This window comes from Passer domesticus, chromosome 6, assembly GCF_036417665.1.
Source record: "Passer domesticus isolate bPasDom1 chromosome 6, bPasDom1.hap1, whole genome shotgun sequence".
Taxonomy (NCBI): Eukaryota; Metazoa; Chordata; class Aves; order Passeriformes; family Passeridae; genus Passer; species Passer domesticus.
Window position 1 is genome coordinate 31,283,089 of NC_087479.1, and position 25,647 is coordinate 31,308,735.

The 25,647-nt window shown below is 39.3% G+C and overlaps 1 protein-coding gene and 1 long non-coding RNA gene across 6 annotated transcripts; one reads left to right on the forward strand and one right to left on the reverse strand.

Annotated features, from left to right (window-relative positions):
- Window positions 1-1,994: 1,994 nt before the first annotated feature.
- On the reverse strand, window positions 1,995-12,473 carry LOC135303013 (uncharacterized). Of its 3 annotated transcripts, none has more exons than XR_010364552.1 (4): window positions 11,872-12,473; window positions 10,173-10,705; window positions 6,516-6,594; window positions 1,995-4,251 (listed from the first exon to the last, which is right to left on the reverse strand). It is a non-coding gene; the product is annotated as an uncharacterized LOC135303013 (long non-coding RNA). The 3 variants fall into 3 exon arrangements; XR_010364551.1 differs by lacking the exon at window positions 1,995-4,251 and adding an exon at window positions 5,253-5,404; XR_010364550.1 differs by lacking the exons at window positions 1,995-4,251; window positions 6,516-6,594 and having other exon boundaries at window positions 10,034-10,705.
- Window positions 12,474-12,522: 49 nt separating this feature from the next.
- ARHGAP11A (Rho GTPase activating protein 11A) lies at window positions 12,523-24,700 on the forward strand. Of its 3 annotated transcripts, none has more exons than XM_064424145.1 (12): window positions 12,523-12,668; window positions 14,995-15,065; window positions 15,387-15,483; window positions 15,996-16,246; window positions 16,715-16,875; window positions 16,984-17,130; window positions 18,143-18,217; window positions 18,877-19,044; window positions 20,287-20,422; window positions 20,729-20,837; window positions 21,555-21,702; window positions 22,079-24,700. In XM_064424145.1, exons 1-12 carry the CDS (start codon window positions 12,540-12,542, stop codon window positions 23,656-23,658), a joined length of 3,072 nt encoding a protein of 1,023 aa, XP_064280215.1. In that variant the 5' UTR covers window positions 12,523-12,539; the 3' UTR covers window positions 23,659-24,700. The 3 variants fall into 3 exon arrangements, with proteins under 3 accessions (XP_064280215.1, XP_064280217.1, XP_064280216.1); XM_064424146.1 differs by having other exon boundaries at window positions 12,525-12,611; XM_064424147.1 differs by lacking the exon at window positions 18,143-18,217.
- The last annotated feature ends 947 nt before the right edge of the window (window positions 24,701-25,647 follow it).

The following is a 25,647-nucleotide window of genomic DNA, read 5'->3' on the forward strand; positions in this document are numbered from 1 at the left end:
TTCTGTCTACATTGTCTTATGCCAAGTTTATGGTACATCTCCCTGGAAGAATATGCCAGTGCTATGTTTTCAAAACCTGGCTAATTGAGAACTTCCCAAGCTCTTGCGCAGGAGTGACACAAACACAGCAGAAGAATCCCTTGGCTAGAATAGGGATTGCACTTTGTTGACACAAATTGATTCACTTCCAACTCAAAAAACATGTAAATTCTTCATCTTGGTCAAGAGTTTGCAGAACAAGAACTCTCATATTGTAAACTTCTCAAATATTGCCTGAAATGATGCCATTTCTGAGAGCAGGCTCTTTGACAACACAGGGTGGCATTGTACAATATGAGACATTATAAAGTAATAGAATATATACACAGATTTTTACGAATTTATAATCTGCTGTCCTTCCAGCCCTCAGGTTATAAAAATACTGTGAGGAACTCACAGCTAGCTTAGGTACACATACTTGTGCAGCAGTTTTGATCACACAGACAGACCTGATGACTTTATGTTTCCCCTCAAAGGAAGTGTTCATGTCTTTGTATATAATTAGTTCCACTATGAAGAAGACCTTAGAAGAGAAAGATTTGGTTCTCTTGTTCGACTTGTGGTTCATGGGGGGGATGGGGTTGGTGGCGAGGTAGAAGAGAGGGTTTTGCACTTAGTCATAAGCGGTGCTGGGAGCAAGTAAAACCATTAGAATAGACTGGCTCTTCTGTGTGGGATTCCATTACCAGCACAGAAGGAGATACTCACAAACAGAGAGTGGTTTCAGAGAAATGTCACAGGGTGGAAATTTCATTCCATTCCAAGCTCTGAACCTAGGAGCTCATTTCCATTAGGGAACAAGAAAGAAGAATAATAAATTTCCATGCAGAGAAACACCCCCTGTGCATCGAATAACACAATTAGACAGAGATGTGAACTACATTTCTGATGACGAGTGAAATTTGTTTTCCTGACAGTTATGTGATATTTTATAATGTCTGTCAAGAACTTTGGCATTAAATTCTACTGAAGGGGCACACAGGCAAGTTCAGTACAAACATTAATATTTGAGGAAATTAATTGTTTTTTTAAGGAAATTGAGTTATTATCTAGATAATCTGAAGAACAAGCTAGAAATAAAATCACTTCCCTGTCTTTTATTTTTATCTCTGTGGTTTTGCCTCATGTAATTTTAATGCTTGTTTCTCCTCTCTTTGTATAAAGTACAGCATAACTGGAAGGACCCACTTGCCTAAAGTGTATCTGATAAGTCTTGATATATCTGATTTTTCAGCAAGTAATACACAGCAAAACAAAGAAAATCTTCTCGGTCTTACATTTTCAGTGGTAGTTACCTAAAAATAGAGACAAGCAGCTATTCAAGTTGCAAACTGGTTTTAATAAGATGCTATTTCTTAGGACGCTACAAAGCCAGAAGGATTTTAATGGGGTTGCTGGTGGTTTACAAATTAATTAGGCTCATAATCAATAAAAATACAGAAATAGAGTGAGTCATTATAATAATGGATGAGAAATGTTTTCATATCCACAGACAGGAGTTTTGAAAATCTTTAAATGAGTGAAATCAGAGCATTTGAAACTAACTCTACAACTGGACTTTGTTTTTAAAAGTAGCAGTCACTGTGGTTATTGCAATTTTGCCCGCACTTGATTGGAAAATCCAGGTTTCTAGGGTGCTTGTTAGAGGATACACCAGTTATTCTTGGTTCTGAGTATTGCTATGCATCATGTTCTACATATTTTGAGATTATCAGTCAAAATGGCATTTAAATTCAAACAGCTCCTAAAGCATTATGGCCTTTCTTTTAAATATTAAACACTATCCCAGCCAATTTAACTTAAGGGCACAGGTCTCAGTAGCAGAAGTTAAACTGTAACAGTCTGACCATGCTGACACCTGAGCCTGCAGGAAATGTGTCCTGGCGGCCAAGAAGGCCAAAGGGATCCTGAGCTGCATTGGGAAGAGCATGGCCAGCAGGTGAAGGTAGGGGATCCTGCCCCTCTGCTCAGCCCTGGTGAGCCTCACCTGGAGAGCTGTGTCCAGTTCTGGGCTCCTCAGGACAGGAGAGACAGGGAGCTACTGGAGCTGGTCCAGTGAAGGGCAACAAAGAGGATGAGGGGACTGGAACAGGTCACTTATGAGGAAAGGCTGAGGGAGCAGGGCCTGTTTATCCTGGAGAAGAATGAGGGGGGTTGTTATAAATATATACAAGTATCTGAAGGGTAAATGTCAAGGGGATGGAGCCAGGCTCTTCTGGATGCTGCCAAGTGATAGGACAAGAGACATAGGAAGTTCCACCTGAACATGAGAAATTACTTTGTTACTATGCAGGTGACTGAGCGCTGGAACAGACTGCCAGGAGAGTTGTGGTCTCCCTCACTGGAGATGTTCAACACCTACCTGGATACAATCCTGAATAACAGGAACAATCCTGAATAAGGGTCCCTGCTTGAGAAGGGAGGTTGGAGTAGATGATCTCCAGTGGTCCCCTCGAGCCTCAACCATTCTGTGATTGTATAATTCTGTGACAGCTGCTGGGGGGGATCATTTCCAGCCCCCAAAGCCCTGTGAGTCCTGTTCTTCTCTCCTGTGTGCACCTTGTCCTTGCACCCGATCCCTCATCTGGCCACGTAAAGCCAACAGAGCTACTCTGTCCCATGCAGAAGCCATGTCACTCCAGCATGGGACTGTTTGTCAGAGGTGCAGGAAATACAGATGGGTGGAAAGCCAGGACCAGCAAGCCACAGAGATAACTCTGCTTGGCTTCCTGTGCTCCAACCCTTCACACACAGACAGGTTTCAAGCACATCATGAGAAGGAGAGGGAGGCAACTTGGTAACACAACTGCCTTACAGCTCTGGCATGGTACAAAATTCCTGGGGATTGGATTTGGAGTCCTTTTCTGCGGACAGTTAAAAGGTCTGGGTTTAAGGACATTCTATCATATGTCCCACAGGCCTAGAAGCACTGAACACAGTATTGCTTACATACTTTTAGAAACTAACATAACAAAGTCATTTTCTGAGCATGTACTTTTAAGGTTTTAAGGTCTAAAATATTTTCATTAATTAATTTTAATTATGGGAAGATTTGAGCTTAAATTGGACATTAAATACACTGAAAAAATATATTGTAGAAATGAGTAGAAAACTAGGAGTTACCATCAATGGATTTAAAATAAAAAATCAATTAATCTTTTTTAGTTTAAGAAAAACGCAACGACACAAAACCAATCTGTTAAGGACCACAAGTTACCTGTTGCTTTCTTCATGTTGTTCTTTTCACAGTCAGTCATGTAACAGACATTAACCTGGCATTATGGGTTTGAATCTCAGTAACTGACTTGAAGAGAGTGGGAAGGATTTTATTTTTTTTTAAAAACCAACAGGTGGAAAGTGACTTGGTAAAGATGACAGCTGACTAAAAAACCCAGAAAAAGCAGCTGCCTACTCTTTACCCGAAAGCCTACTCTTTGGAGCAGCTGAAACTGAACAGTTTGACAGTAAAGGATGCAGCTTGTTTTCCTTAATGCTCTGTCACATCACCCAGCAGTATTAGCAGCATACATCAAGCAGACTCTCTCCAACAAAGAACCTGCTAAACATTTACAAGTTGTTCGGCATCAGATACGCTGCAGTGCCCTAACTGCTGAAAGGGCCTCTCCAGACGTGCCTTTTGTGCCTTTTGTTTTGCAATTAGCGTATGGTTGCTCAAGCAGGAAGTCAGCTTCTGGGGTGGTGGTTTTTCTGAAGCTAAGATAATCAACATAGGAATTGTCTGATCTTCATAGGTTTTTGAACAGATATTTTTGTGCAGTCGGTGGATAGACTTAAGTATGTCTGACACTACATGAAAATGTCTCATAAAGCTATAAATAAATGAATGGGGAAACTACTAATGATAAATTCTTCACAATTCCAACACTACTGAGGTTTTTTTCAATCTGTATGTTTTAATTCAGTCTTGAGTATTTGTATATTTATCAATGATTGAAACTAAACAGAAGAAATAGTATGCAGTAATATGCTAACAACTTTGCTTTTTCTTGTCCTGGTTTCAGCTGGGGCAGAGCTCATTTTCTTCTCAGTAGCTGATGCAGTGCTGTGTTTTGGATTCCATAGGAGACTAATGTGAATAAAACACTGATATTTTGGTTGTTGCTAAGTCGTACTTACCCTAAGCCAAGGACTTCCCCACTCTGCTCTGCACTGGTGCAGCCTCACCTTGAGTCCTATCTGCAGATTTGGTCACTGCAATATAAGAAAGAAGTGAAGCTATTAGAGAGAATCCAGAGGAGGTCAACAAAGATGATGCAGGGCCTTAAAGGACAGCCATATGGCTCAGGTCACCTGGCTTGTTCAGCCTGGAGAGGATCCCTGAGAGGGGACCTCACTGCGGGCTGGAATTTCCTCAAGAGAGGAAGAGGAGGAGCAGGCACTGATCTCTTCTCTATGGTGACAGTGACAGGACCCGAGGGAATGGCCTGAAGTTGTGTCAAGGGAAGTTTACGTTGGATATTAGGGAAGCCTTTCCCCACAGAGTGGCGGGCCAGGCTTCCCGGGGAAGTGGTCACAGCACTGGGCCTGACAGAGTTCAAGGAACTTTTGAACAATGTTCTCAGGCACATGGAGTGACTCCTGGGAATGGTGCTGTGCAGGGACAGCAGTTGGACTTGATGATTCCTGTGGGTCCCCTCCTACTCTACATATTCTGTGATTCTGGACTTTTCAGCGTCTCATCCTCCCAGTGAGGAGGCACACAAAAGCTGGGAGGGAGCATAGCTGGGACAGCTGCCCAAAGAGATATTCTATTATGTAAAAAGCTATGCCCAATATATAAACTGGAGTGAGTTACCTGGAAGGGGGCTAGGTGTGGTTCAGAAATGGGCTGGGCATTGATCAACAAATGGTGAGAGATTGTGTTGTTCGCACTTGTCTTTCTTGTGTTTTATCTCCCTCTCTCCCTTTCATTTATTACTACTACTATTATTATTACTGTTATTTATTTTTATTATTATTATATTAATATTATTACTTTGTTTCAATTAATAAACTGTTCTTATCTCAACCCCTGCATTCTATTCTCTTTTCTTTCCCAATTCTCCTCCCCATGCCATCAGTAGGGGAAGTGAACGAGTGGCTGTGTGGTGCTTTGTTGCCAACTGGGGCTAAACCATGAACACGAACAGGGGAAGTTTTGCTTCACTGAGGATTACACAATGTAGGTTATTTAAATAAGTATCTGACTGGTAAAAGAAAAATTCCTACAGCCGTCCTACAGCTGTGACACTGGAGCTGGTGGATGCCAGTCTTCCATTCCTGACAAAATTTTTTTCCAAGAGCACTTGTAATTCATAGCCTGTTTCTGTTGGAAATGTCTCATTCTCCTTTTCTCTACTTCCTTCTGCCAAAAACAAATACCACAATACGAAAAGTGCAGTATTTTGTTATTTTGATGTATTCCTTTTTTATTATTTCTTATTTATTTTTGAAGGAAATATGGATTATAACCATTTACTTGATAGAATACAGGACTCACAAGATACTGTGGCAACTTAAGAGTAAATTAAAATTAGATATAGCGTGGGAAGCTAGGATGACATGTAGTGTTTTCACCTTGACAGCCTTTCACTGGAGGTGGCACAGCAAAAGATCTTGACACATCTTGACATCAGCATGAATGCCTTCAAGTAGAAGGCAGGTAATTGTTTTCAATGCAGTAAGAATCTAAACTAATCAGTAGTCATGACACAAAAAAAAAAAGAAGTTTCTGTATTTCCTAGATGAGTGCTGATCTTACGTATATTTTTAGAGGGAAAGCAAGTAGCTAAAAATAAAAAAAAAAAATTAAAATAACATGTATAAAAATATCTATATATAAAATTAGAACTGCTTTTCCTAGTAAAGAGTGGGAAAAGTCCAGCACATGGCAACTTGAAAATTTGAAATATTTGGAAATGTCATGATAAAAACAGTGCAAAATTCCAGAGATCGTGAAGAATGGAAGAAATTTAAGTTTACACCAGTAGGTTTTATTTGCATGTTTCATTAGCTGTCTCATTAAGTTTTCTGTTCTTTTTTTCTTCTGAGTTTTTGCCTTCTTTTTAAGTTTTCTGAAATAATTGAAAGTATTAGATGAGCAGACAAGTCTAATATTTTAAAAGAAATAGTTTTCATACATGAAATTTCAAGTTTATTTTGGGGGGATTGCTGACTATGTTGCATTAACAATTTTGGTTATCATTTATCTAAGGTGAAGAGAGAGATAACGCAGTTTAAAAACACATAATGTAATATTTAGGTAATAAAGCCAGAAGAACACATGGTGAGATTAAATGAGGAAAAGATTTACTACTGAAGAGCACTTAGCTGGGAAGTGCAGACAGTTTCCAAAGGCTCACACAGTGAAGCCACATACAGCAGTGTGTCAGCACGGGAGGCTGCAGAGCCATGGGTCCCCAAGTGACAGAACCTGTGCCCCAAGCCTGGGACACAAGTGCCCACAGGAGACATACCTGCACTGCAGAGGTCCCGTTCACACAGTCCCACACACAAAGTTGGCCTGAGCTTCTCTGTGCTCAAAACATGCCGAGCCTGTAAAGTAGATAAAGATCCACTCACAAATAATAGAAAGGTATCTATATGTGTAAGAGTTTTCAGAATTGTCACTCTGTAAGTAACACAATTGTTTCAAAACTACATTTACATACATCCCTTATGACAGTGAGATGTCAGTGCTTTTGGTAAAAGTAACTGTAATGAAGAACTGTAATGAGAAATAAATGTGACCATGCTACTGCCAGCTACAGTAATACTGCATATTTGTGTCAGGTTTTCTCTTAAAGTTTGTTAGTAGACTAATTCAGATCCAAAAATGGGTGATAAAGAATTTATATTGTGGTCTCTTAAAGAGTTGCCGCTGTCTAAATTGACATCTGGTTTTACCCCATAATTACTAACCAACCCCTACCCGTGAAAATGTGTGTGGTGTGTGGGCTGAATAGGTTGTGTGAGTGTATTTGAAGATATGCTCTCTTTGCTGATTTGGACTCCACAGCCACTAGAGGTCTTTGTACTTATTATAAAGGTAACAGGATATATATATATTACTCCATATAGGAGTAATGTATGTCTAAGTCACATGGTACCAATTCTTCTAGTCAGTTAAGAGTTACTGATGCTTTAGGAAAAAAGAGATTCTGTACGTCAGTATGTGGTTAATGGGACTGAATTCCAAGAGATCTGGATTCTAGATTTAGCTTAGCAATTGGTTTTCCTAGAAAAGTCATATCATTGGCCTGTGCCTCTTCTACCTGATAATACCCCCACTGTCTTGCTTGCTTGGATTCCAAGCTTTTCTTAATAGATCCTATTTCTTATTGGATTTACTTAGCAACTATCATAGGCAGGCTAAAATGCTAAGTCCAGCAGGCACATTTGTAATATAAATGTGTTAAAAAACAGGGGAGGGAGAAAAAAGACAAAAATAACAGTGAAAATTCCTTCTCCTATGCAATTACCTTTTCTACTGTAGGAAAGAAAAACAAGTGCATTTATATAAAGAAATTAGATGAAAGCAACTCCAAAGATGGGCACTGGGATATCATAACAACCCCACAATGAAAAAATGTGTAATTGATGAGTATAGTATGACTGGGGGGGAAAACGAAGAAAGGAAACTGTGTGTATGCTCTTCAAGGTAAATTAGCTCAAAACTACACACCAGGTTGTTGTTTCTAGGCCAAGGAACATACTTAAACATGCACAGAAGAGCCCTCCAGTGACATGTACCTCACTGTACAGTCTGTGAAACTTAACAATGTTATCTACAGATTTTATTTCTTCAAATACTCTCCCTGTTGGAACATTTAAACAGCTTATTTCTGCCTCACTGCACACATGAAAATCCCATTGCATAAGAGAAATGGAGAACGAAGTTAAAGAAAGGGAATCTGTGGCTTCTGTTTTCTGCTGTTTTCCAGTAAAGTTCTCTTCTGAATTGGCAGAAGAAATGTAGTTACTGCTTGTTTTGCCTAACCCAGCTCTAGCCCTAGATAAAGCAGCACAACACTCAAGCCTGCACTAATTCCTAAAACTACACACATTCCATTGCAAAATGATCTAGTGATCATTCTACCTAACTATGCTTTACATTTGTAATTTGTTAAAATTCTAAGTACTGTGACAGTACTTTGATACTACTGTTGTGTAGTGATGAACAACACTCTTGTAACATTTAAATCCTTTAGCACTCTTCAAACATTCAAAAAACCAAAGGACATTAATTGTGTAGGCATTGCTTTAAGCTTAAAAACCTTTTTATGCAAGAAATTAAGTCTTCATCGAGAAAATAACTGTTGAAATCTTAATACCTCTCAATGACAGCCACATTTGAAGAGCAATTTTATAGCATAATGTTCCTTGTTGCATAATTTGGACAGACTTTTGTTCTCATTTTAATTTCCCATACACAACTTGCTTTACCATCTCTCCTTCCCACACCGATTAAAAGGGAGAGATCCAAAGTCAGAAGAGAAAAAACATCAAGTTTGGGCCTGGAGTTAAACTTCTAAAGGCTTCAGCACAACTCCTACTTCAGACGTGCTGTGGCGCATCTGCCTAAAGCTTTGGGTGCTTCATAGAAGACTTGGGCAGCTGCATTCCACCTGAGATCCCACTGCAGACACAAGTCCAACAGAGCAACTTTAAACCCCCACTCACTTTCCACGCAGGACTAGAATATCTAAACTTCCAGTTCTTTGATTTTTATGTACTTGAGGCATCTAAAATATTAACCTAGCCAAATGATATGCCAGAAGAAGAGGCATTTTTCTTTCTATTTTACCTATACTGAAGGTTGTCTGAAACTAGGAAAGAAACTAGAAAGACTAGAAATTAGTTCCTTATTCTAAACCTTGCTCCACTAATGATCTGATAAGTTACATCTGAAAGTAAGTCTATAAGATTGGGTAAACTATAAAAGGGAGTTTCATGTTCTTTCTTTATTATCAGCTGGAGGAGAGGTTTAAATCCATCTTTTATACCATTTCATAACAGTTACAGACTTTTCCAAGGAATGCTAACATAAGTGTAGGTTGAACAATGTGAAAAGATGGCAATTGGGAATGAGAGTAAATAATTCCTCATTAAGACAGAAAGCCAGGAAGAGACAAGAACGAGTAAGGCTGTTCAGAATGAAGTGTACTAGCAGTTGCACTCTGAGGACATCAATGACTGAGTCTCCATTGTGCAGCTACTTCTCAGAGTTTCTCCTGAATGGTACAGCCTGGATTTCTCCTCACATGGTCTTTACTTTTCATAATCTGCCCTTATGGCCTTTCTTCCCTCAGCTTGTCTGTTGAAGAAGTAAGACAAAAGAAGTCCTTGTACTGCTAGAACATGGGATATTTACACTTCCTCCCACGGAGTTCTGAGTTTGTTCAGGGAGGGTGTACTTTGGAGTAAGGTCTGTTCTTCATACTCCTTATGTTACCCTGCTCTTTGGTTTTGCTTCCTCTGGATGATTTTCAGGTTGATTTGACCACTAACTGTTCTGAGTGGTTACTGAAATGAGATTATTAGTATGCATTTAACTTATCTTTCAAAGCTGTCATTTCTGTAGTAACGTCCAAAATTCACAAAATACCACACTAAATGTAAATGCTCGTGTTTTGGGGTTTTTTTTCCAAAAATGTAAACACATACCTATATATGATTAATGAAAAAAGTGTCTGTGTGTGGATGCAAACATTTATGTGTAAGCCTTGCCCACCTCATGATGAAAGAGAATGATGTAATTTACTTCACTCAGGACATGATTTCACCCATAGCAGCATAAAATTAGAACTATTTAAAATTCCAGAAGCTTGGCATGTCAATTCTGACACAATTTGGGGCAGGGGGAGGACAAGGGGAAGAAATCTGTCTTGGTTTAGGGCAAATTTTTGGGAGGAAACTTCTGAAGTGGTTTCTAGAAAGCAAACTCAAGCAGCCCCTCCCCTAGGCAGTTTGGGAAAGATTTCCTTGCAGAAAAGTAGAAAAAACAGTTTATTTAACAAGCAAAGTACTCACAAACACAGAAAAATGAATAATATTAAACAATGGAACCTCTCCCTGTTCTGAAGAGATGGCAAATTCAGAAAGTCCTTGTCATGGGCTGCAGCTCTGCTCACCCAGTCTGTTATCAGTCCCTCCTGTGCTGGGAATTGCTGCATCCCAGGCCCTTGTGAGCCACAGTGTTTTTGTGGGGGTTTCAGTGCAGAGCAGGTTTGAAAATCTCCAGGAAAAAAGACACAGTCTTGTGAAAACTTTCCTTGCCACAGCTTATGAGGAAAACCTGCGAAAAACAAAGAAAAACTCCCATTTCCCTCTCACTGTCCATGCTGCAGACACACACACTGAGAGAGCTGAAGCTCCTGTTTTTATGTTTTTGAATACAGCCGCCTCAGACATTCCACCGCTTCTTCTCCTTCCCACTTCGCTCTCACATCTACTTTAAAAGCACAGAACTCAACATCCAGCATAAGCAAAACAGACAACTGGGGATACAAGCATCATACAGTCACCCCAGGACAATGCCAAACAGTTGTTTATTTTTCTTAACTCAATTTCAAACAGGTATCCTAGATTTGAGTTGGGATGCTACAACTGGTTCCAAAATTATAGTTCTTATTCTCAAAGTAATTTTTCCTGCTCCAGTGTCTACCTGCAAATAAAACAGAAACATGCCAAAATAGTCACTGAAAGAATATTAAAATATTTGACAAAATTTGGATAATACTGTCACTTTAAATATCTCCTGCAAAAGGTAAAAAAATTACCCACACCACATTTTTTTGTAAAAATAATGCAGTACATACTATCATAACCTGTTTCTTCTTAAGTGAATACTGAACAGAAAATACTCAATATGAAAAGTTCTGATATATTTATCCAGTCACAGCTCCCCCTTGTGTAATTCATCATTACTACAAAATACTAAGCTGGAATAGAGATTGTTTAAATTAAGTTTTATGGCAGCTATTTACTTTATTACCTTAGTTTTATTTTTCTCGTATTTAGAGAAATTTAGTGTTATTTTAGGGTTGAAACTTTGTATTTTCATGCCATTTCAATGCCAGGATGTTTCAATGCCAGGACAGATAATACTTACAGTAAGGTTACACTAAAACCTCATTTAGAGGAATATTACTTTTATACAATGACATGATTTTGACACCCATAATCAAAATCACGGGAGTTTACTTAAGAAAATTTGCTTCCAATCTGCTTTTTATTACTGCTGCTAAGTCTTTCTTCTATATAATTTGTAAGAGGGTTTACATTTTGCTGACATTTGGAAAAACTCTAGCTATTTTCTTTTTATTCTCTGTTTTTTGTGTCCCTAAGTGCTCAGAGCACTGTAATGAGCTTGTTATCATTCTGTGTCTAAGCTTTGTGGTAATCTTAGTCTTTCAGTGAAGTGAAGTAAGAATTAGTAACAGAACGCTAGTAAAGGAAAAGCTGGAAAGCTTATTTTTGGTACAGTGCTTTTTTCTGTCTACACAGAAAGACTGCATTTGGTTAACTGTAGTGCTGCTGGCACTTGAAGAGTTACTTCGGAATAGGAAAAAAACACAAACAAACAAACAAACAAAACCCCCCAAAAAACCAAATTAAAAAACACCAAGGAAAAAAGGAAGCAGTTCTTGCTATAATAACAGGGTGCAAAGCCCAGAATGACTCTGCTGCAGGAGCCTGAGTTCACTGTACGGAATGGGCAGGGGAACACAAATTTAAAGTACAAGCCACACTTGGTGCTAATGGTTCAAGTGTCACTTAAATTGCGGAGTGTGGCTTTGTCAGCAGAAAATGATGGAAGTAATGGATCACCTCGGGCAGACCTGCACGTAATGCAGAGGAAAGCAATGACAATGACAATGACGGAAGCAGACGGGAAGAACCTCGACATTTTCTCCGTGCTGATACTTGACATTCCCTGGCCATGAGATAGGGTGGAAGAGTCCAGTTTACCCCCAAAACTGCCGTGGGCAGCTGTTTTTATTTGACGCTTATTTTTGGAGAAAAAGACACTTGTTTCCAAGTGACCAACCAACTGAAACAGCCCCGAACTCGGCACCGCCGGACACCTGTGGGGGCAAGGGGCGGGCACGTGTCTGGGATGAGGGGGACGTGGGGATGACGGCGATGTGGGGACGGAGCGCTGAGGGAGACGTGGGGACGGAGCGCTGAGGGCGCTCTCACTGTTCCGCCCCGCCGGCCCTTAGGCATCCAGCGCGATCGCCGGCGAGCGGCGCGCGGGCCCTTGGCTGTTCAGGCTCTGAGGCGGCGCGCGGAGGCAGGCGCGGCGGGCAGCCCCGCGTGGCCGTTGGGCGGCCGGGGCCTGATTTCGAACGGCGAGCGGCCCAATGAGAGGCGCGGGCGGGGCCGCGCGCCGGGTTTGAGCCGGGCGGAGAGCGCGGCCGCCATGGCGCCCGGCGGGCTCTGAGGGGCGGCGGGGCCGGGCGGGGGAGAGGCGGGGGCAGGCGGGGGGCGCAGGGATGGCGGAGCAGAGGCGGAGGCTGGTGCGGCTGGCGGTGCTGGAGGAGCTCCGGGCTTCGTACGGGATCAAGGTGAAGAGCGGGAGCTGCCTGGCGGCGGCCAAGGCACCGAGCGCTGCAGCGGCGGAGGTGAGCGGGGCGGGGCAGCTCGGAGGGCTCCGCTTCCCGGCCGGGCAGAGCCGGGCTCGCACGGGTCCGGCGGCCCGTCCTGCCGCCGGGAGCGCTGGGTCCGGCAGCAGCGCCGTTCCCGTAGTGCAGCGGCTCCTGCCAGCCCCTGACAGGCACCAGTCACCTCCTGTGATGGGAAAAGAGCTTTTCTTTCTTTTTTCTCCCCTTTCCTGCAGCGTGCAAGTGCTCCGGGGGGGCATTGCACAGCATGTTATGATCCAGGCGGGCAGTGGCGCTGGGCGCCCCGCCCCGGCAGTTTGGCAGGCCCGAGGGAGCAGGAAATGTGTTCCCCTTTTGTCCGGGGCTTGCTGGCCGCTCAAACTCGCCTCTGGTCCGTGCTTTTCGTGCTTCACCGTGATTGATGTCACTCACCGCGGGATTAAAATCTTAGTAATTGCGTTATTTCTCGGGATATAGCTACGGTGGTGTTTCTAAAAGCTGCGTGTCTTTTACGTGATTTCTTAGATTTTTTGGGTTTTTTTGGAAGGACTTTATTTGCATGGTTTCTTAGTATAAGGCATGACTAAGTATTTTGGCACAGACAGCTCTTCCTTTGGTTTGCCAGTGGTCCAGGAATGAAATCTCTGCCATTGCCTTGAATATCTGTTTTGAATTTGATGAAGGAAAGAAGTGTTTTCTGTCTTAGGACTGTTATTAAAACTGACGTATAATAATGGATGCCAGCCCTGAGATCCATTAGAGAATATTGGTTCTCTGGTAGACTCTGATTTATGAAGTGTGGACCATGGTCAAGTTCTAAACAAGATCTCTGTGCAACTGGTGTGGCACGGAGCTGAACATCCTCAGACTGAGCTTTCTGTAAGGCTGAGAAGACATCACACGCTGCTGCAGTAATCCTTGGTCAATATAAACTAAAGAAGTTGGGAAGATGTGCTTGAGTTGGGTTGTTTGGAAAGGGAGAAAGCAAGGGTAAAGTTAGAATTAGTTTTCCCCTTGTCAGTATCAAACATGGTTCTAGACTTCTCTTTCATTTTCCATTTGAAGGGAAGATTATAAGAACTGTGAGCAATAGATGTACGTCCTGATAAAAGATGTGTTTGTTGCTGTCTGTGCTTAAATTGTATGCAAGGAAGAAAACGTGTACGTAACTGCTGAGCAAGGTAGGGAAAGCTACAGAATAACATTTGTTTTGCCAAGGGATGTCTTATTTCTCTTACAAGGGAACAGATATAATTTTATTAGCTTTATTATTTATTCAGAAGAAATTAAATCACAACTTCTGATACTTCAAACAAAACTTAGTGAAGTGAGTATATCAGTTAGGAATTCTAAATGTCATATTCCAAACTACTGGAATTTTCTAATTTCTATGTAATCTTGTACATACAGAAAAAAACATTCTCTTGGAGTTAATTTTCTTTCTGTAGCTTTGGTAGCAGCCTGGAACACAATGACAGATGTGTTGCTTCTCTTTCTGACTCTGTGATGTTTGTTTTCTGTAGGACAGATTAGATTGGGTCCAGTGGGTTAGTTACTGATTAACTGTTTTCCTGACATGGACAGCAGTTGAATTTCAGCTATGAATGACTAAAGTTTGCATTCAGCTCTAAGAACAAGTTGGGCATAATCCCAGTCCTCTTGTGGTTGGGAGAGAGACTGGCTTGCATGTTCTGTAAACATGAATATAAAAAAATAAAGTAGAAGTTGTTGATGCAGTGGGTGAACAGCAGTAGTAATGACTGATGAGATTTACTCATTTTCTAATATGTAACATACTCTAATGTCTTGCTGTAAGGCAGTAGAGATCAGTTTTTTAAGAACAAGTGCTAAATATGAGGTTCAGAACAGTTGTCTAGATTGTACTGTTGAGTTGAATACTTTCTAAAAGAGCAATCTTGAGTGAGATGAAGGAAATTTTTTAGAAAAAGTTATTTCAATTGTCTTGTGTTGATTTTTAAGAAAAATAGGATATAGTCAATTTGAAAAACTAAGATGAGATTCAAACAATCTGGTTAATGTCCTTACTGATTTGTGAGTCTTATAAGAAAACTAATTTATTGCAAAATAAGAAGTGTAAAACATACTGCAGAAAAGCTTTCTACTCTTTCACAATCATCTGGGGTGTTACCTGCCACTAGAATCAGTTTTAGATCTCTGGAGATGACAGAGCTTTTCCAGACAATACCTCTTATCTGTCTTACCTGAAGGACTTTGTGTTTTGTCTTAACTACCCTTATGTCTACTTGTGGAATGTGTGCTTCTTTGTAACATGTGGTTGATAATTATATCAACTTTCGAATGACATGATTTGAATTTTGTATTTCAGGGTAAAATCTTTGGAATATCTTTTCATGCGTTGCCACAGTCACTTGTGCCAGAATATGGTTATATTCCCAGGTAAATTAACAATGCATTTTTAGATTTTGTCCTTACTTTGATCTCCTTATGATATTGAACCCTTGTCAGAAGAAGCAATGTAATATTTGTTCCACGCCTGCTAGAGCTTCTGGGGATTATAAGAATAGTTCTCGGTGGAAAAGGAGGGATGCAGAAGTCAGGCAGGGAACTCAGAGCTCTTATTCAGCTGTATTTCTTTATACTCTTGTCATTGGGGAAATTATTCTATATACTAAGTTTTACAAAAAATGATGAAATAGTTTTTGTGGAAAAACCCAAGCTTTATTCTGAGCACCAGAACTGTTACTGTTCTTTTCTCAGCTTTCTTGTTGATTCATGTGGATATTTGGAAGAACACGTTCATACTGAGGGACTCTTCAGAAAGTCTGGATCTCTTGTTCGCTTAAAAGCTTTAAAGGTATTCTCTAAAGCTGCTCTTTTTTTCCTTAATAAGCTGCATTTTCACTTGGGCATATTTTAATTTTTGGACTCTCTTCAGTCATATTTGAGTTTTAATACTGGAAGTAAATTGGTAATATTGCCTGCTTTAGAAATGATAGGAGATCTAGTCCAGAAGCTGACAGGCTTCCCCCTTTTTTTTTTCTTTTAAATGTTTTGTCTTCCAGGTAAGAATAGTTTGGGACTGAACAAACTCATTAGCAATTGTGCACACTGGATGCTATGAGGTTATTTGTTTAGCAATGTTCTCCTGGTGGAGGGAAGATGGGAAGTCTAAATTAATACACTTGGTCTGACAACCTTGCCTGTGTCTCATTGTTGATAATGTAGTTGACTAAAACATGACAAGGCTGAAACTAACAGTGGGGAAGATAGGACTGTTGTGACATGGGCTAGAGCATTACTACCTAAATTTAGAAATCTGACAATATGTTGAGGACTTTAAATTGTGTTTCTTATGAAAAATTTCAGAGCAAACTGGATCAAGGTGAAAACTGCCTCTCAGCTGCACTGCCATGTGATGTTGCAGGGCTTCTCAAGCAGTTCTTTAGAGAGCTGCCAGAACCCATCCTGCCACCTCACCTGCAGGAAGGCCTGTTCAAAGCTCAGCAGCTTGGAGATGAGAAGAAAACTGCAACAGTGTTGCTGTCGTGCTTGATGGCTGACCGGACAATTGCAGCTTTGAGATACTTTTTCAACTTTCTGAGAACTGTGTCCTTAAGGTCAGTGTAAAGGGTGTGTTTGTAAAAGGCTCCGAATTCCCTTAACTGCTTCTCTGTCCAGGCAAGTGCTGTAACTCTCTGTGAGTGCTTTGCCATTTTAAACTTTCATACCTGCAGATATTCACTAAATTCAGTCATAGTCTTATTTCATAAATCCAAGGTTTTCTTTATGAAAACTTAATTAATTAGAGACTTGATTTTATTCAAACTTTGTTCAGCAGAATTACCATAATTTGATACCTTGCATTCCCTATAATTGAGGGGGATCTATAACTTCTTGATTTCAGTAACAGAGTTGTGCAATTATCTGGCTTGGAATGCATAAATCTGTACATTAATCTTATGTAAGCACTCCAGTGAATGAGTCCATTTTTATTCTTTTAACTGTATTTGTCTTATTTGGTCTTTTGTTTCTCCACTGTTTATATTATCTGATAATTTGAATTTAAAAAGCCTTTTCTTGTTAAGATCCAATGAAAACAGAATGGATAGCAGTAATCTGGCAGTGATTTTTGCTCCCAACCTCTTGCACTCGAATGAAAATGAAAAGATGTCCACTAGTACAGAAAAAAAAATTCGCTTGCAAGCTGCTGTTGTGGAAACACTTATTGACCATGCGGCAGAAATAGGTAAGATGATAAAGGCTTATCAGCGTGTCTCAATGCACCAACCTGTGTACAGCTTTTCTTTTCAACTTTTAAGAATCATTAAAAAAAATTATTTCTTAACTATTCCAGGACAAGTACCAGAATTTATCTTGGAAAAGATTCCTTCAATGTTGGGTGTTGATGTCTTTCAATCTACTCCTTCACTGTGGGGCCATGAAGATAGTGAAAATGAATCTCCCAGTGAATGTAAGAGGAGGAGGCACCGAAGTGTTGGGGGTAGGTATGTTTTGTGAAACTTTCAAAACCAAAAACAGAATTGAGACTTCAGGTAGTCTGACCCTAAGCACTTGCTTCCTCCACAAGCAGAGCAGATGTCTTCAAAACTAGTTGGGTTTGATTTGAAAAATCTGTATAAGACTTCAATAATCACATTATTGTATATTTACTCAGTTTTCTAGTCTGTTTGCTGAAGAAGCTATTTTGGATTTGTATAGCCAAATTAACATTCTGGCTTTTTGGTGAGTCAGCTTCAGATCCTGTTGCAGAAGGCTAAAGGGTTTGTTTATTGTTGCTAACTTTGAAATGGTACTTTAATACATACTTTGAGAAGTCAGGTAATGAAAAAAGCAGGGATGCAAATGGCAAGTGTGATTTGAATTAAGAGTAGCCAATTTGTGTTTTGAAGTGTAAATATCAATTGGGTATTAGTGGATACTCTCTGTTCTGGTATTGTGGATCTGGGATATTGGGTGAGGTTTTTTTCAGTTTTCAGCAGGGCTGAGTTGGGGTTTTTTGCCACATATGGGCAGTCAAATGGTTCGTTCTCAGTTCTGCACTCTTAGAGGAAATACTGTGGAACATGTATGCTTGACTTCATTCAAATCCACTGCAAAGGGATCTTTTATGTATTGCTGTAAAACCATAGGTATTTATTTAGCTCCTGTAACCTGACAGTACTTGAAATTAAGACTGTATGTCATGCCATGCCATGACATGGGGGTTTTTTGTGTATTGTACTTCTCTGCTCTGTTTGTTTGTTTGGCTTCTTTTATTTTAATGATTTTTATTTTAAAGAAAATAGATTTTTCACCTGTTGTGAAAGCAATAAAAACTATGTTGGTGTGAAGATCTGGGTTATGATATTCTGTACATAAAACAACTATTTAAGCCGATTTATTTTCTTTCTTCCTGGAAAAAAAAAAAAGAAAACTAGTTAAATGTGAGTTGAAAATAGAGCAAGACAGGCTTCACATTTAAATTTGATTGCTCGGTGTGTCTTGCATTTCAGATATTGTTAGTGGAGCATTGAATAAATTTAAATCTAACAGAACACCCTCCACTACACCTCAACAAGACAGAAGCGGTAGGTACTGGTGTATTTGTACTGAGTAAAGCCCATGCAGTATCTTCTGCATATATGTATATGGATTTGATAACTATATTCAATAATATTTTTAACTGAAGAATTAGAACCTAGTTGAAGGCAAGTGATTAAATTTAAATTGTTTGAAATGGAATATAGATACATATTTATTGAGGATACTGCATTTACTGTAATTCTTGCAGCAGCTACAATCATTGCAGTAGCGGGCTGTGTGGTTTAGCTCTGTGGGGATTACCCAATCAAACTTGTGCTTTTTAGCTAATGAACCACTAAGGCTTCAGTGCAGTAGTGCAGCATTTTATCATCCTTGGAATGAATGTGCCAGGACTAAAATTCTTTCACACTTACTGTCTCTATATGATGACTATACATTTACTTCTTCCTAATACCTATATTTTTTATTGATCTGTGGGTTTGGATTTTCCTTTCTGGTAGTGTAAACTTTCAAAAAACCCAACAAAATAAAAAATCAAACCCTAAGCTATACTGGTTGCTTTGCATGTTCAAAATGCATGCACTTTGGCTAAGCTTTTGCAACAAATTTTTTTCAGAGTTAAAAAGAAAAAAACCAAAACAACAATTTACTAAACTCTCCAGCTTTTAAGCTATTACTGCAATCTTGATTTTCTTAATTTCAGTCCTTTCATCGGTGACTCCGGTGGTTCTTACTCCAAGTACCAAGCGGAAACTTCCAACTGATTGCTCTCAGGGCTTGTCCAGCAAGAAGAGACGCTCTTTTAAGCATAATTTTGCCTTTGAGTTTTTGCCTAGTAGCATATTTAACAGCAGCTCAACACCAGCATCAGGTACAGTGCCATTACTTTTTCTTTGCTGTTTGAAGTGATTGTTGGTGGCTCTTAAGTTAAGAGTGGAGCCATTTGTTCTTGTTAGACAATCATTGATGCTCATTGCTGAATGAGCAATGTAGTTCCTTGCACTACTTCCCCATCTTGGTAAATAGTGTATGTTCATGTTCATTGGTAATTCATGTTGCATGGATTGAGCAAAAGCCAAATTCTCTTGCTCGTTTTTTTGTTCTGTTAATCTCTCATACTTGCAATCCCGATGTCCTTTTACCTTTTTTACTCTCTATGATCACTCAGGTTATACTTCTGTTTCTTTCTTGGCACACAAATCCATGAAAACTGCCTGTGCTTCCAACCTTTTGAAAGTTGTAGCTTCAAGGTCTCCTAAATGCTTAAATAGCTGATCCTAGCACTATGAGAAATGTAATTGTTGCTTTTATAAAGCTTCTTTCTTGTGTCCTGTCACGTCTTGTTTTTCCTCTAGATATCACATCTCAAAACTCTAGAGAACATTTTTCTTTTGTTTGACAATACTTTAGTACCACTTTATTCTACTAGAGTGCTTTTAACCATCAGGCTATTCTGAGAATCCTGTTTATTTTTGTTTCATTCTTTAATGTGCTTCCAACTGAAGTTAGAAAGGAAGGCTATTTCTAGATTGGCTGTTTTGCTTGGGTTTTTTTCCCCTCAAATGACTGTTATAAAACTTAGTGCTTTTCTTATTAAACCATTTCATGTTCTCCATGACATTCTTATTTCTATGGATAAGCAAACAAAAGCAATAACATTTATAAAGATAGCAGTGATGCATGTGTTTCATAAAATGTCCAGTAGTAGAAAAAAACAACTCTGTTCTTCATTGTTTTTTTAGCTGTTCTTGCTAGGTGCGTAAAAAAAAAAAGGCACACTGCAAATAATTACGAGACTATATCTAATTTTTCTTCTTGAGCTCTTAAATTTGAGGAATTGATCTGATGATAACAGTGTGGAAACTTATTTGAAGTAGTGATATCTGTAGCATGCAATTAATTGCATTCCAGACACTTTTATGGATGCTACAAGCAACAGCTTTGTTGAATTTTAAGGTGGAAATCAAAGTAATTTCAAGTCAGCACTCTACAAAAGAAGCAAAAAAAATTGTGCTGTTTAAAAACCTGTTCTTTAATGTTTGACCTTGTAAGCCTTTATCTGAAAAAAATGTGACTATTTTAAGTTCATATAAATACAATTTTGTCCCTGTAGTTCAGTTTGAAGCAAGTCCTTGTGTGTGTCTTGAGTCATCACAAACCTCACTATCTCCTTCAACCGTGGGTGAAAATCATTTGTCCAGTACAGGGAATAGAAGAAGTAAAAGACTTGCAAGCAAAAAACTATACAGGTAATTAACTCTTAAAACCTAAAGATAAATTGGAAAGATGTGTCTAGATCCCTTGAAATGATTTGTTTTGGTAAATTTTTATAGTAATCTTACAGTAATCTTAAAACCATCAGATCTTCTGATGTTACGAAATTGAGCTCAAAATAAAATAAGATGTGGTATCGTAGCTTTCTGTGCCTATTAAAGAAATGTGGGCAAGAAGGCAGTAAAATAAGTAAAACTGAAGGAAATAACTGTAAATAAATGTCAGGATGTTTTCATTGTCCTCCTAAAGAGTTTGTCCCTTTTTCCCTTGTGTCCTTCCAGGGCTGAATCAGGAAAGACAGGTTGTTTTTCTCCAAAGATAAGCCGAAAAGAAATGGTTCGTAGGTCTTTACGCTTGAAATTTGGTTTGGGGAAAAGCAACAGAGAAATGGTAAGCACCCAGTCCTCTCATTAGACTGTAGTTTTTAATCCAAAGTTTGGGGCGTTGCTTTTCAGGAGCAGGAAGGTTGTATTTTGTAATGGAGGTGTTAATTGAACCTGCTTGCTGTCAAGTACAAGAAGCTGGAGGTTTATTTGCATAGCAGTAACAGATCAGCTTGTACTGTGTTTGGCTGGCATGGGGCAAGACATGAGGGAGGGAGCAGCTGACCTGAATTGACCTAGGAGCAATTCCATGCCATGTAATGTTAAGCTCACCAGTAAAAATGGGATGGGGACAATTTGTGGAAAGTAGCCACTGCTCCGAGGCTTGCTGAGAACTGGCCTGACTGTTGTAAGTGATGACCTTTGCATCCTGTGTGGGTTTGGGTTTTTTCGTCTGTGGTGTTTGTGTGTCCCTTTTCCTTTTGGAAAGTGAGGATGTGGCTGGATGGGAGCTTGCCTGCTTGTTGGGATCAACCCACCACATTTGTGGTCAGTGAGTCTCAGAGTTCCTGAGTGTCTGACCTGACAGAGCCTGTGCTCAGAGTCACTCAGTACACAGCGTGATTGAGTCTGCCTGGCTGCAGGGAGGCTGTTCCCCACCTGTGTCTGCAGAGAGCAAGTATGGCCAAGAAAAGGCTGCTGTGGCTGATTTGTGTAGCCTCTGTAAATGAGATTCCAAATTACAAGTTTATAAAAAACAATTAACACTTTTTGTTTGTTCAAGAATATTGTATCAGGATGTGCAGCTGGCAATAGATCAGAAAATATTGGACGGCGTCTTGCAAGTCAGCAAGGTTTGGAAGACAGAGCTGAATGTGCAAGAAGAGATGTACTCTTCAGCCCATATGTCAATGAAAAATTCCCTAAGAAAGGTGATTGTCTAAGTATATTAAGTGGGGACAACTATTTTTACTTTGCAAAAGCAACTTTATGGATAAAAGTATAAAAGCAATTGGATTAAAAGTATGCTTCTAGCTAAGTCAAAAGTCACTTGTATGTCAATGGCTTCTTGGAAAAAAGAATTGGTTTAGAACAAACTTGTGTTTCTAGTGTATTTTAGTAGCTCTCTTAGTTAAACAAGAGGAGATTCACTTAAAATACAACCTTTTTTCACATTTCTGAAGTTTAACAGCATAATGGCATCTTTAAATTCAGTGCTGCTTTGATAATTATTTTTAGTAAGAATTTTGTCTGTAGTTATTAAAATCGTAATAAATAATTCCTAAACACTGTGGTATTTATTTTAAGGTTCAAGGAATGTAAGCAAGTCAGAAGAAAACTTGCTAACTCCAAAATGTCACAATAAAGTAGTTCACCGAATGTCATGGAATAGTCCCGCTCTTCCGGATTCTCAGGTGATCAGCAAGAATGAGCAAATACTGCCTGGACACTCTGAAATGGGAGTCAGCTCTTCAGACTCTGTTTTGATATTGGGAAAGCCTCCAGTTATTCCAGATGAATTCAAATCTGCAACTGTAAGCAAACAAGACAACTTGGAACTTGTGCTTTGTGAAGATGAAAATAATTCAACTACAGAAACATTACTGAAAGTTAAGCAAGCCTTCTCTGCATCTGGGAGTATTCTTCACAATTTGATGGGTGATAAGAAATCGCCCCTCTCAGCTGTAGCAAGTGAGATATTAAATGAAACTCCATGTCCCTCAGGGCACAGTTCAGCGAAAGAATTGTTAGTGGAAGAAGTTTCTGAAAATCTAGCAAATGTAAAATCCAGAGAGCTGTTGCACCAATTTAATCCATCTTCTGCAGCTGATAAGCAGCAATCAAAAAAAGAGGAAATTGACATTTTGGAGAAAAGAAACTTCAAAACTTCTATTGAGATTGAACTTCAGGTCCCAAACACGGATATAAAAAAAGTAAAAGAACTTCCTATGCCTCAAGTACTAGCCAAGGAAGAGAAGTTTACTGTTGAGAACAGTTCAGAAAAAGATGATTTACACAAATCAGATTTCTCTGGAAGAAAAGAGGAAATGGAATTAATACACTCACAAATAGCTGAAAGCTGTATGGTAAAGTGCTGTAATTTGGAAGAGGGTACTGCTAAACCTTCTTTGGCAGGACAGCTGCCTGCTTCACAGTTGCCTAAATCACAAAATGAAATGAGCAACCAATACCCAAAAGCTGAAAATTCAGATAGAGTTTTAACTAAAACATCAACTGTTTCTGACCATGGGAAGGTTTCTGACCACATACAGTGGTTCAACCAGCTTTCGTTAAATGATCCAAATTCTGCAAGCAAAACTAAACCGCCCCTGAAGTTTCAACGTACTCCAGTTAGACAGTCTATAAGAAGAATAAATTCCCTTTTGGAGGCTAACAGACAATCTGTGAGCTCTCAGATGGTTAAATCAAGTGGTGTTGGTTCACCACTTGTTAAATCTTTGAGCTATGATTCTGCCCTGTTCCCCTGCACAGAAAAGCCCTCAAAGAATTCAGTGATTTTGCCACGCAGGAGTGAAAGCACACGTGACCAAGTTTCTGTAGCTCATAAGCAGCTAGACTTAGCATCATGTTACAGGCCATTAAATCCCCCAGACAAGCCTGGTGTTTCTGTCAGAACTGTTGGAATCCGTGAACAAAAAGCAACTGTTCATCCATCAAAGTCTGTTCTAGAAGATCTAACCAATCATGAAATGGTTAAACCCAATTTGAAAATTAATGCAAATATAAGTGTTCCAGGTGATGCCCCAGAAAAATCTGTGATTGCAAGGAGTGCTTCAGGAAAAGAAAGAGTTCGTTATAGAGGCTCTCCAAAGAATCCAATATCTGAAGTAAAACTGCTACCAACTGCAAAGCCAGTAGACTTATAAGATCAAATGTGATGGTCAAATGGGTTCTTGTAACTTGGTTAACCTTTGGAAAAATCTAAATTTGTATGATTTTTTTATAGTTCTTTTTATTTGTAATATTTCATTTGTTTTAAATGAGTTGTGAAGATGTGCAAATAGCAATTTATTTCAAGTTGAGGTTTTCTTCATTTACTGAAACTTCTGTAAATGCTGGTCAGTTCAACTAAATGAATTTGACTTATAAAACAAAAATAATCTGTTAATCTGTAAATAATCTAACACAAATGTTTGTGTTAGATCTCAGGTTTTGATTATCTCAGCGTCTAAAAACATGCTGCCTCTCCCACAACTGTTCTTGCAGTATTTAGATTAAGTATCAAGTTCAAAAACAGTTTGTCAAATACTTAAATTAAACAGGCATATAAAAGGAAGTGTTTTGATGCTGAGTATTAGTTAAATTTATGTACTTTCTTAGTTTTAAGTTGGACCTCATATGAGCTCTGTTTCTTTTGTGACAATGTTTTTTTTATATTTGTTGGAGTAAATTGGGAGCGTATTTTACTTGTTTAGTAGGTAAATGTCAAAATATAATCCATGTGTGCACACACACTGGAGAATTATTAGAACACATGGAAAATAAATGTGCAGTTTATTCAAGAATTCAAAAGTCTTAAAACTTCATCCAGTGTTGTGTTCTGCAGCAGGTACCAAGTATTTTCAGTTATGAGTAATAAAATGTTTTATCTTAATATGAGAGGGGAGTTTTAACTTATTTTTAGAGCTGTAGAATTATGTTAACTAAGTGGTGCAGAAGCTGAGTTTAGATGCTGAAAGTGTTGCAAGAGACGAATGTAAGAAGCCATAGCATGTTAAAGGTTTATTTGCACAAGCAAATGTTTACATCTTTTGGAATGAAAACTGTTTGTCTGTCATCAGTTGTAAAATTATTTGAGTAAACACTTGAAACCGTTTTTATATGTGTGAATTGCTTATTGGCAAAATGTTAGAGCTGGAGCACTGGATCCTTTTGGTTTTAATAAAACCATTGTTTTTGCCCTTTTCAGAGCTTGTTCTTCTATAATGACTTGGAAAGTTAGATTATGCTGTTATATGCAGACTGTAGACACCAAAATTAGTAAGTCTGAAAATACTGAAGCCAGAAGTAAATCTATTCTGGCTGTCCCTTTTGTTCATCTTAGCTACATATTGGTAATTCTCACAACTAGCAAAATGCACGATGCAGCATAGTTTATCAGCGGTAGTCTCCTGAACTACTTATTTTCTCTTCCCTGTCTCCTTCCCCATGTATCCACCAACTTGCAAGTTGAATTGGTCCAGCTTGTTGATCTGTGGAAACCTCCTGCCTCACTCTTGCTACGTTGCTGTAAAATCTAATAGCAGGCAGCCGGCCATGCAAAGATCTTACCCAGATTGCTTGCTGGTGTGGTTAAGAATGAGAAGCTTCAGTTTCATGAAGTGAAGGAGTGCATAAGGCGGTTCACCACCATCCAAAGAGGAGGCTGCTTCTCTTGGCAACATTCCCCTACCCCTGCCTTTAGCTGGTGCTGGCAGATCCCTCAATAGGTTGAGCAGGCACCAGAGCACCATATTTTGGATCATCTCACTGAGGTAAGTAAGGATCAGCAAAACAACTTCCAGCTGCCATGGCTGATGCAGGGAGGTGGGAGCTAGAAATGGGACAGAAGGAGATAAAGGCTGTGTCAGGAAGAAAATGAGGTCTGACTCCTGTAATAATGAAGTGTAACACTGATTTTTGTCTAAAAGACTAAGACTTCTGATTGTCAAAGCAGCATTAGTGTTCAAAATATTTGGTACATATTAACAACGTGTCTGTCCTATGTAGAGCAGTAAGCTACTTTTGATCATCCATGCAAGCTAGTCTTGAAACACCTAAACTTGGCTTCTCAGGGAGAGTGGTAGGGCCTGACAAAGAAACCTGCAGCAGGAAAAAAAAATATTAAAGTTCTGTTTTTAGAGGTTTTTGCAGAA

Excerpts from the sequence above, each read along its gene's own strand:
- ARHGAP11A (XM_064424145.1), top strand. The coding sequence starts at position 12,540 with ATGGCGGAGCAGAGGCGGAGGCTGGTGCGGCTGGCGGTGCTGGAGGAG. Across the intron at positions 15,066-15,386 it reads GAATATGGTTATATTCCCAG|CTTTCTTGTTGATTCATGTG; the intron begins GTAAATTAACAA and ends TTCTTTTCTCAG. Across the intron at positions 15,484-15,995 it reads TTCGCTTAAAAGCTTTAAAG|AGCAAACTGGATCAAGGTGA; the intron begins GTATTCTCTAAA and ends GAAAAATTTCAG.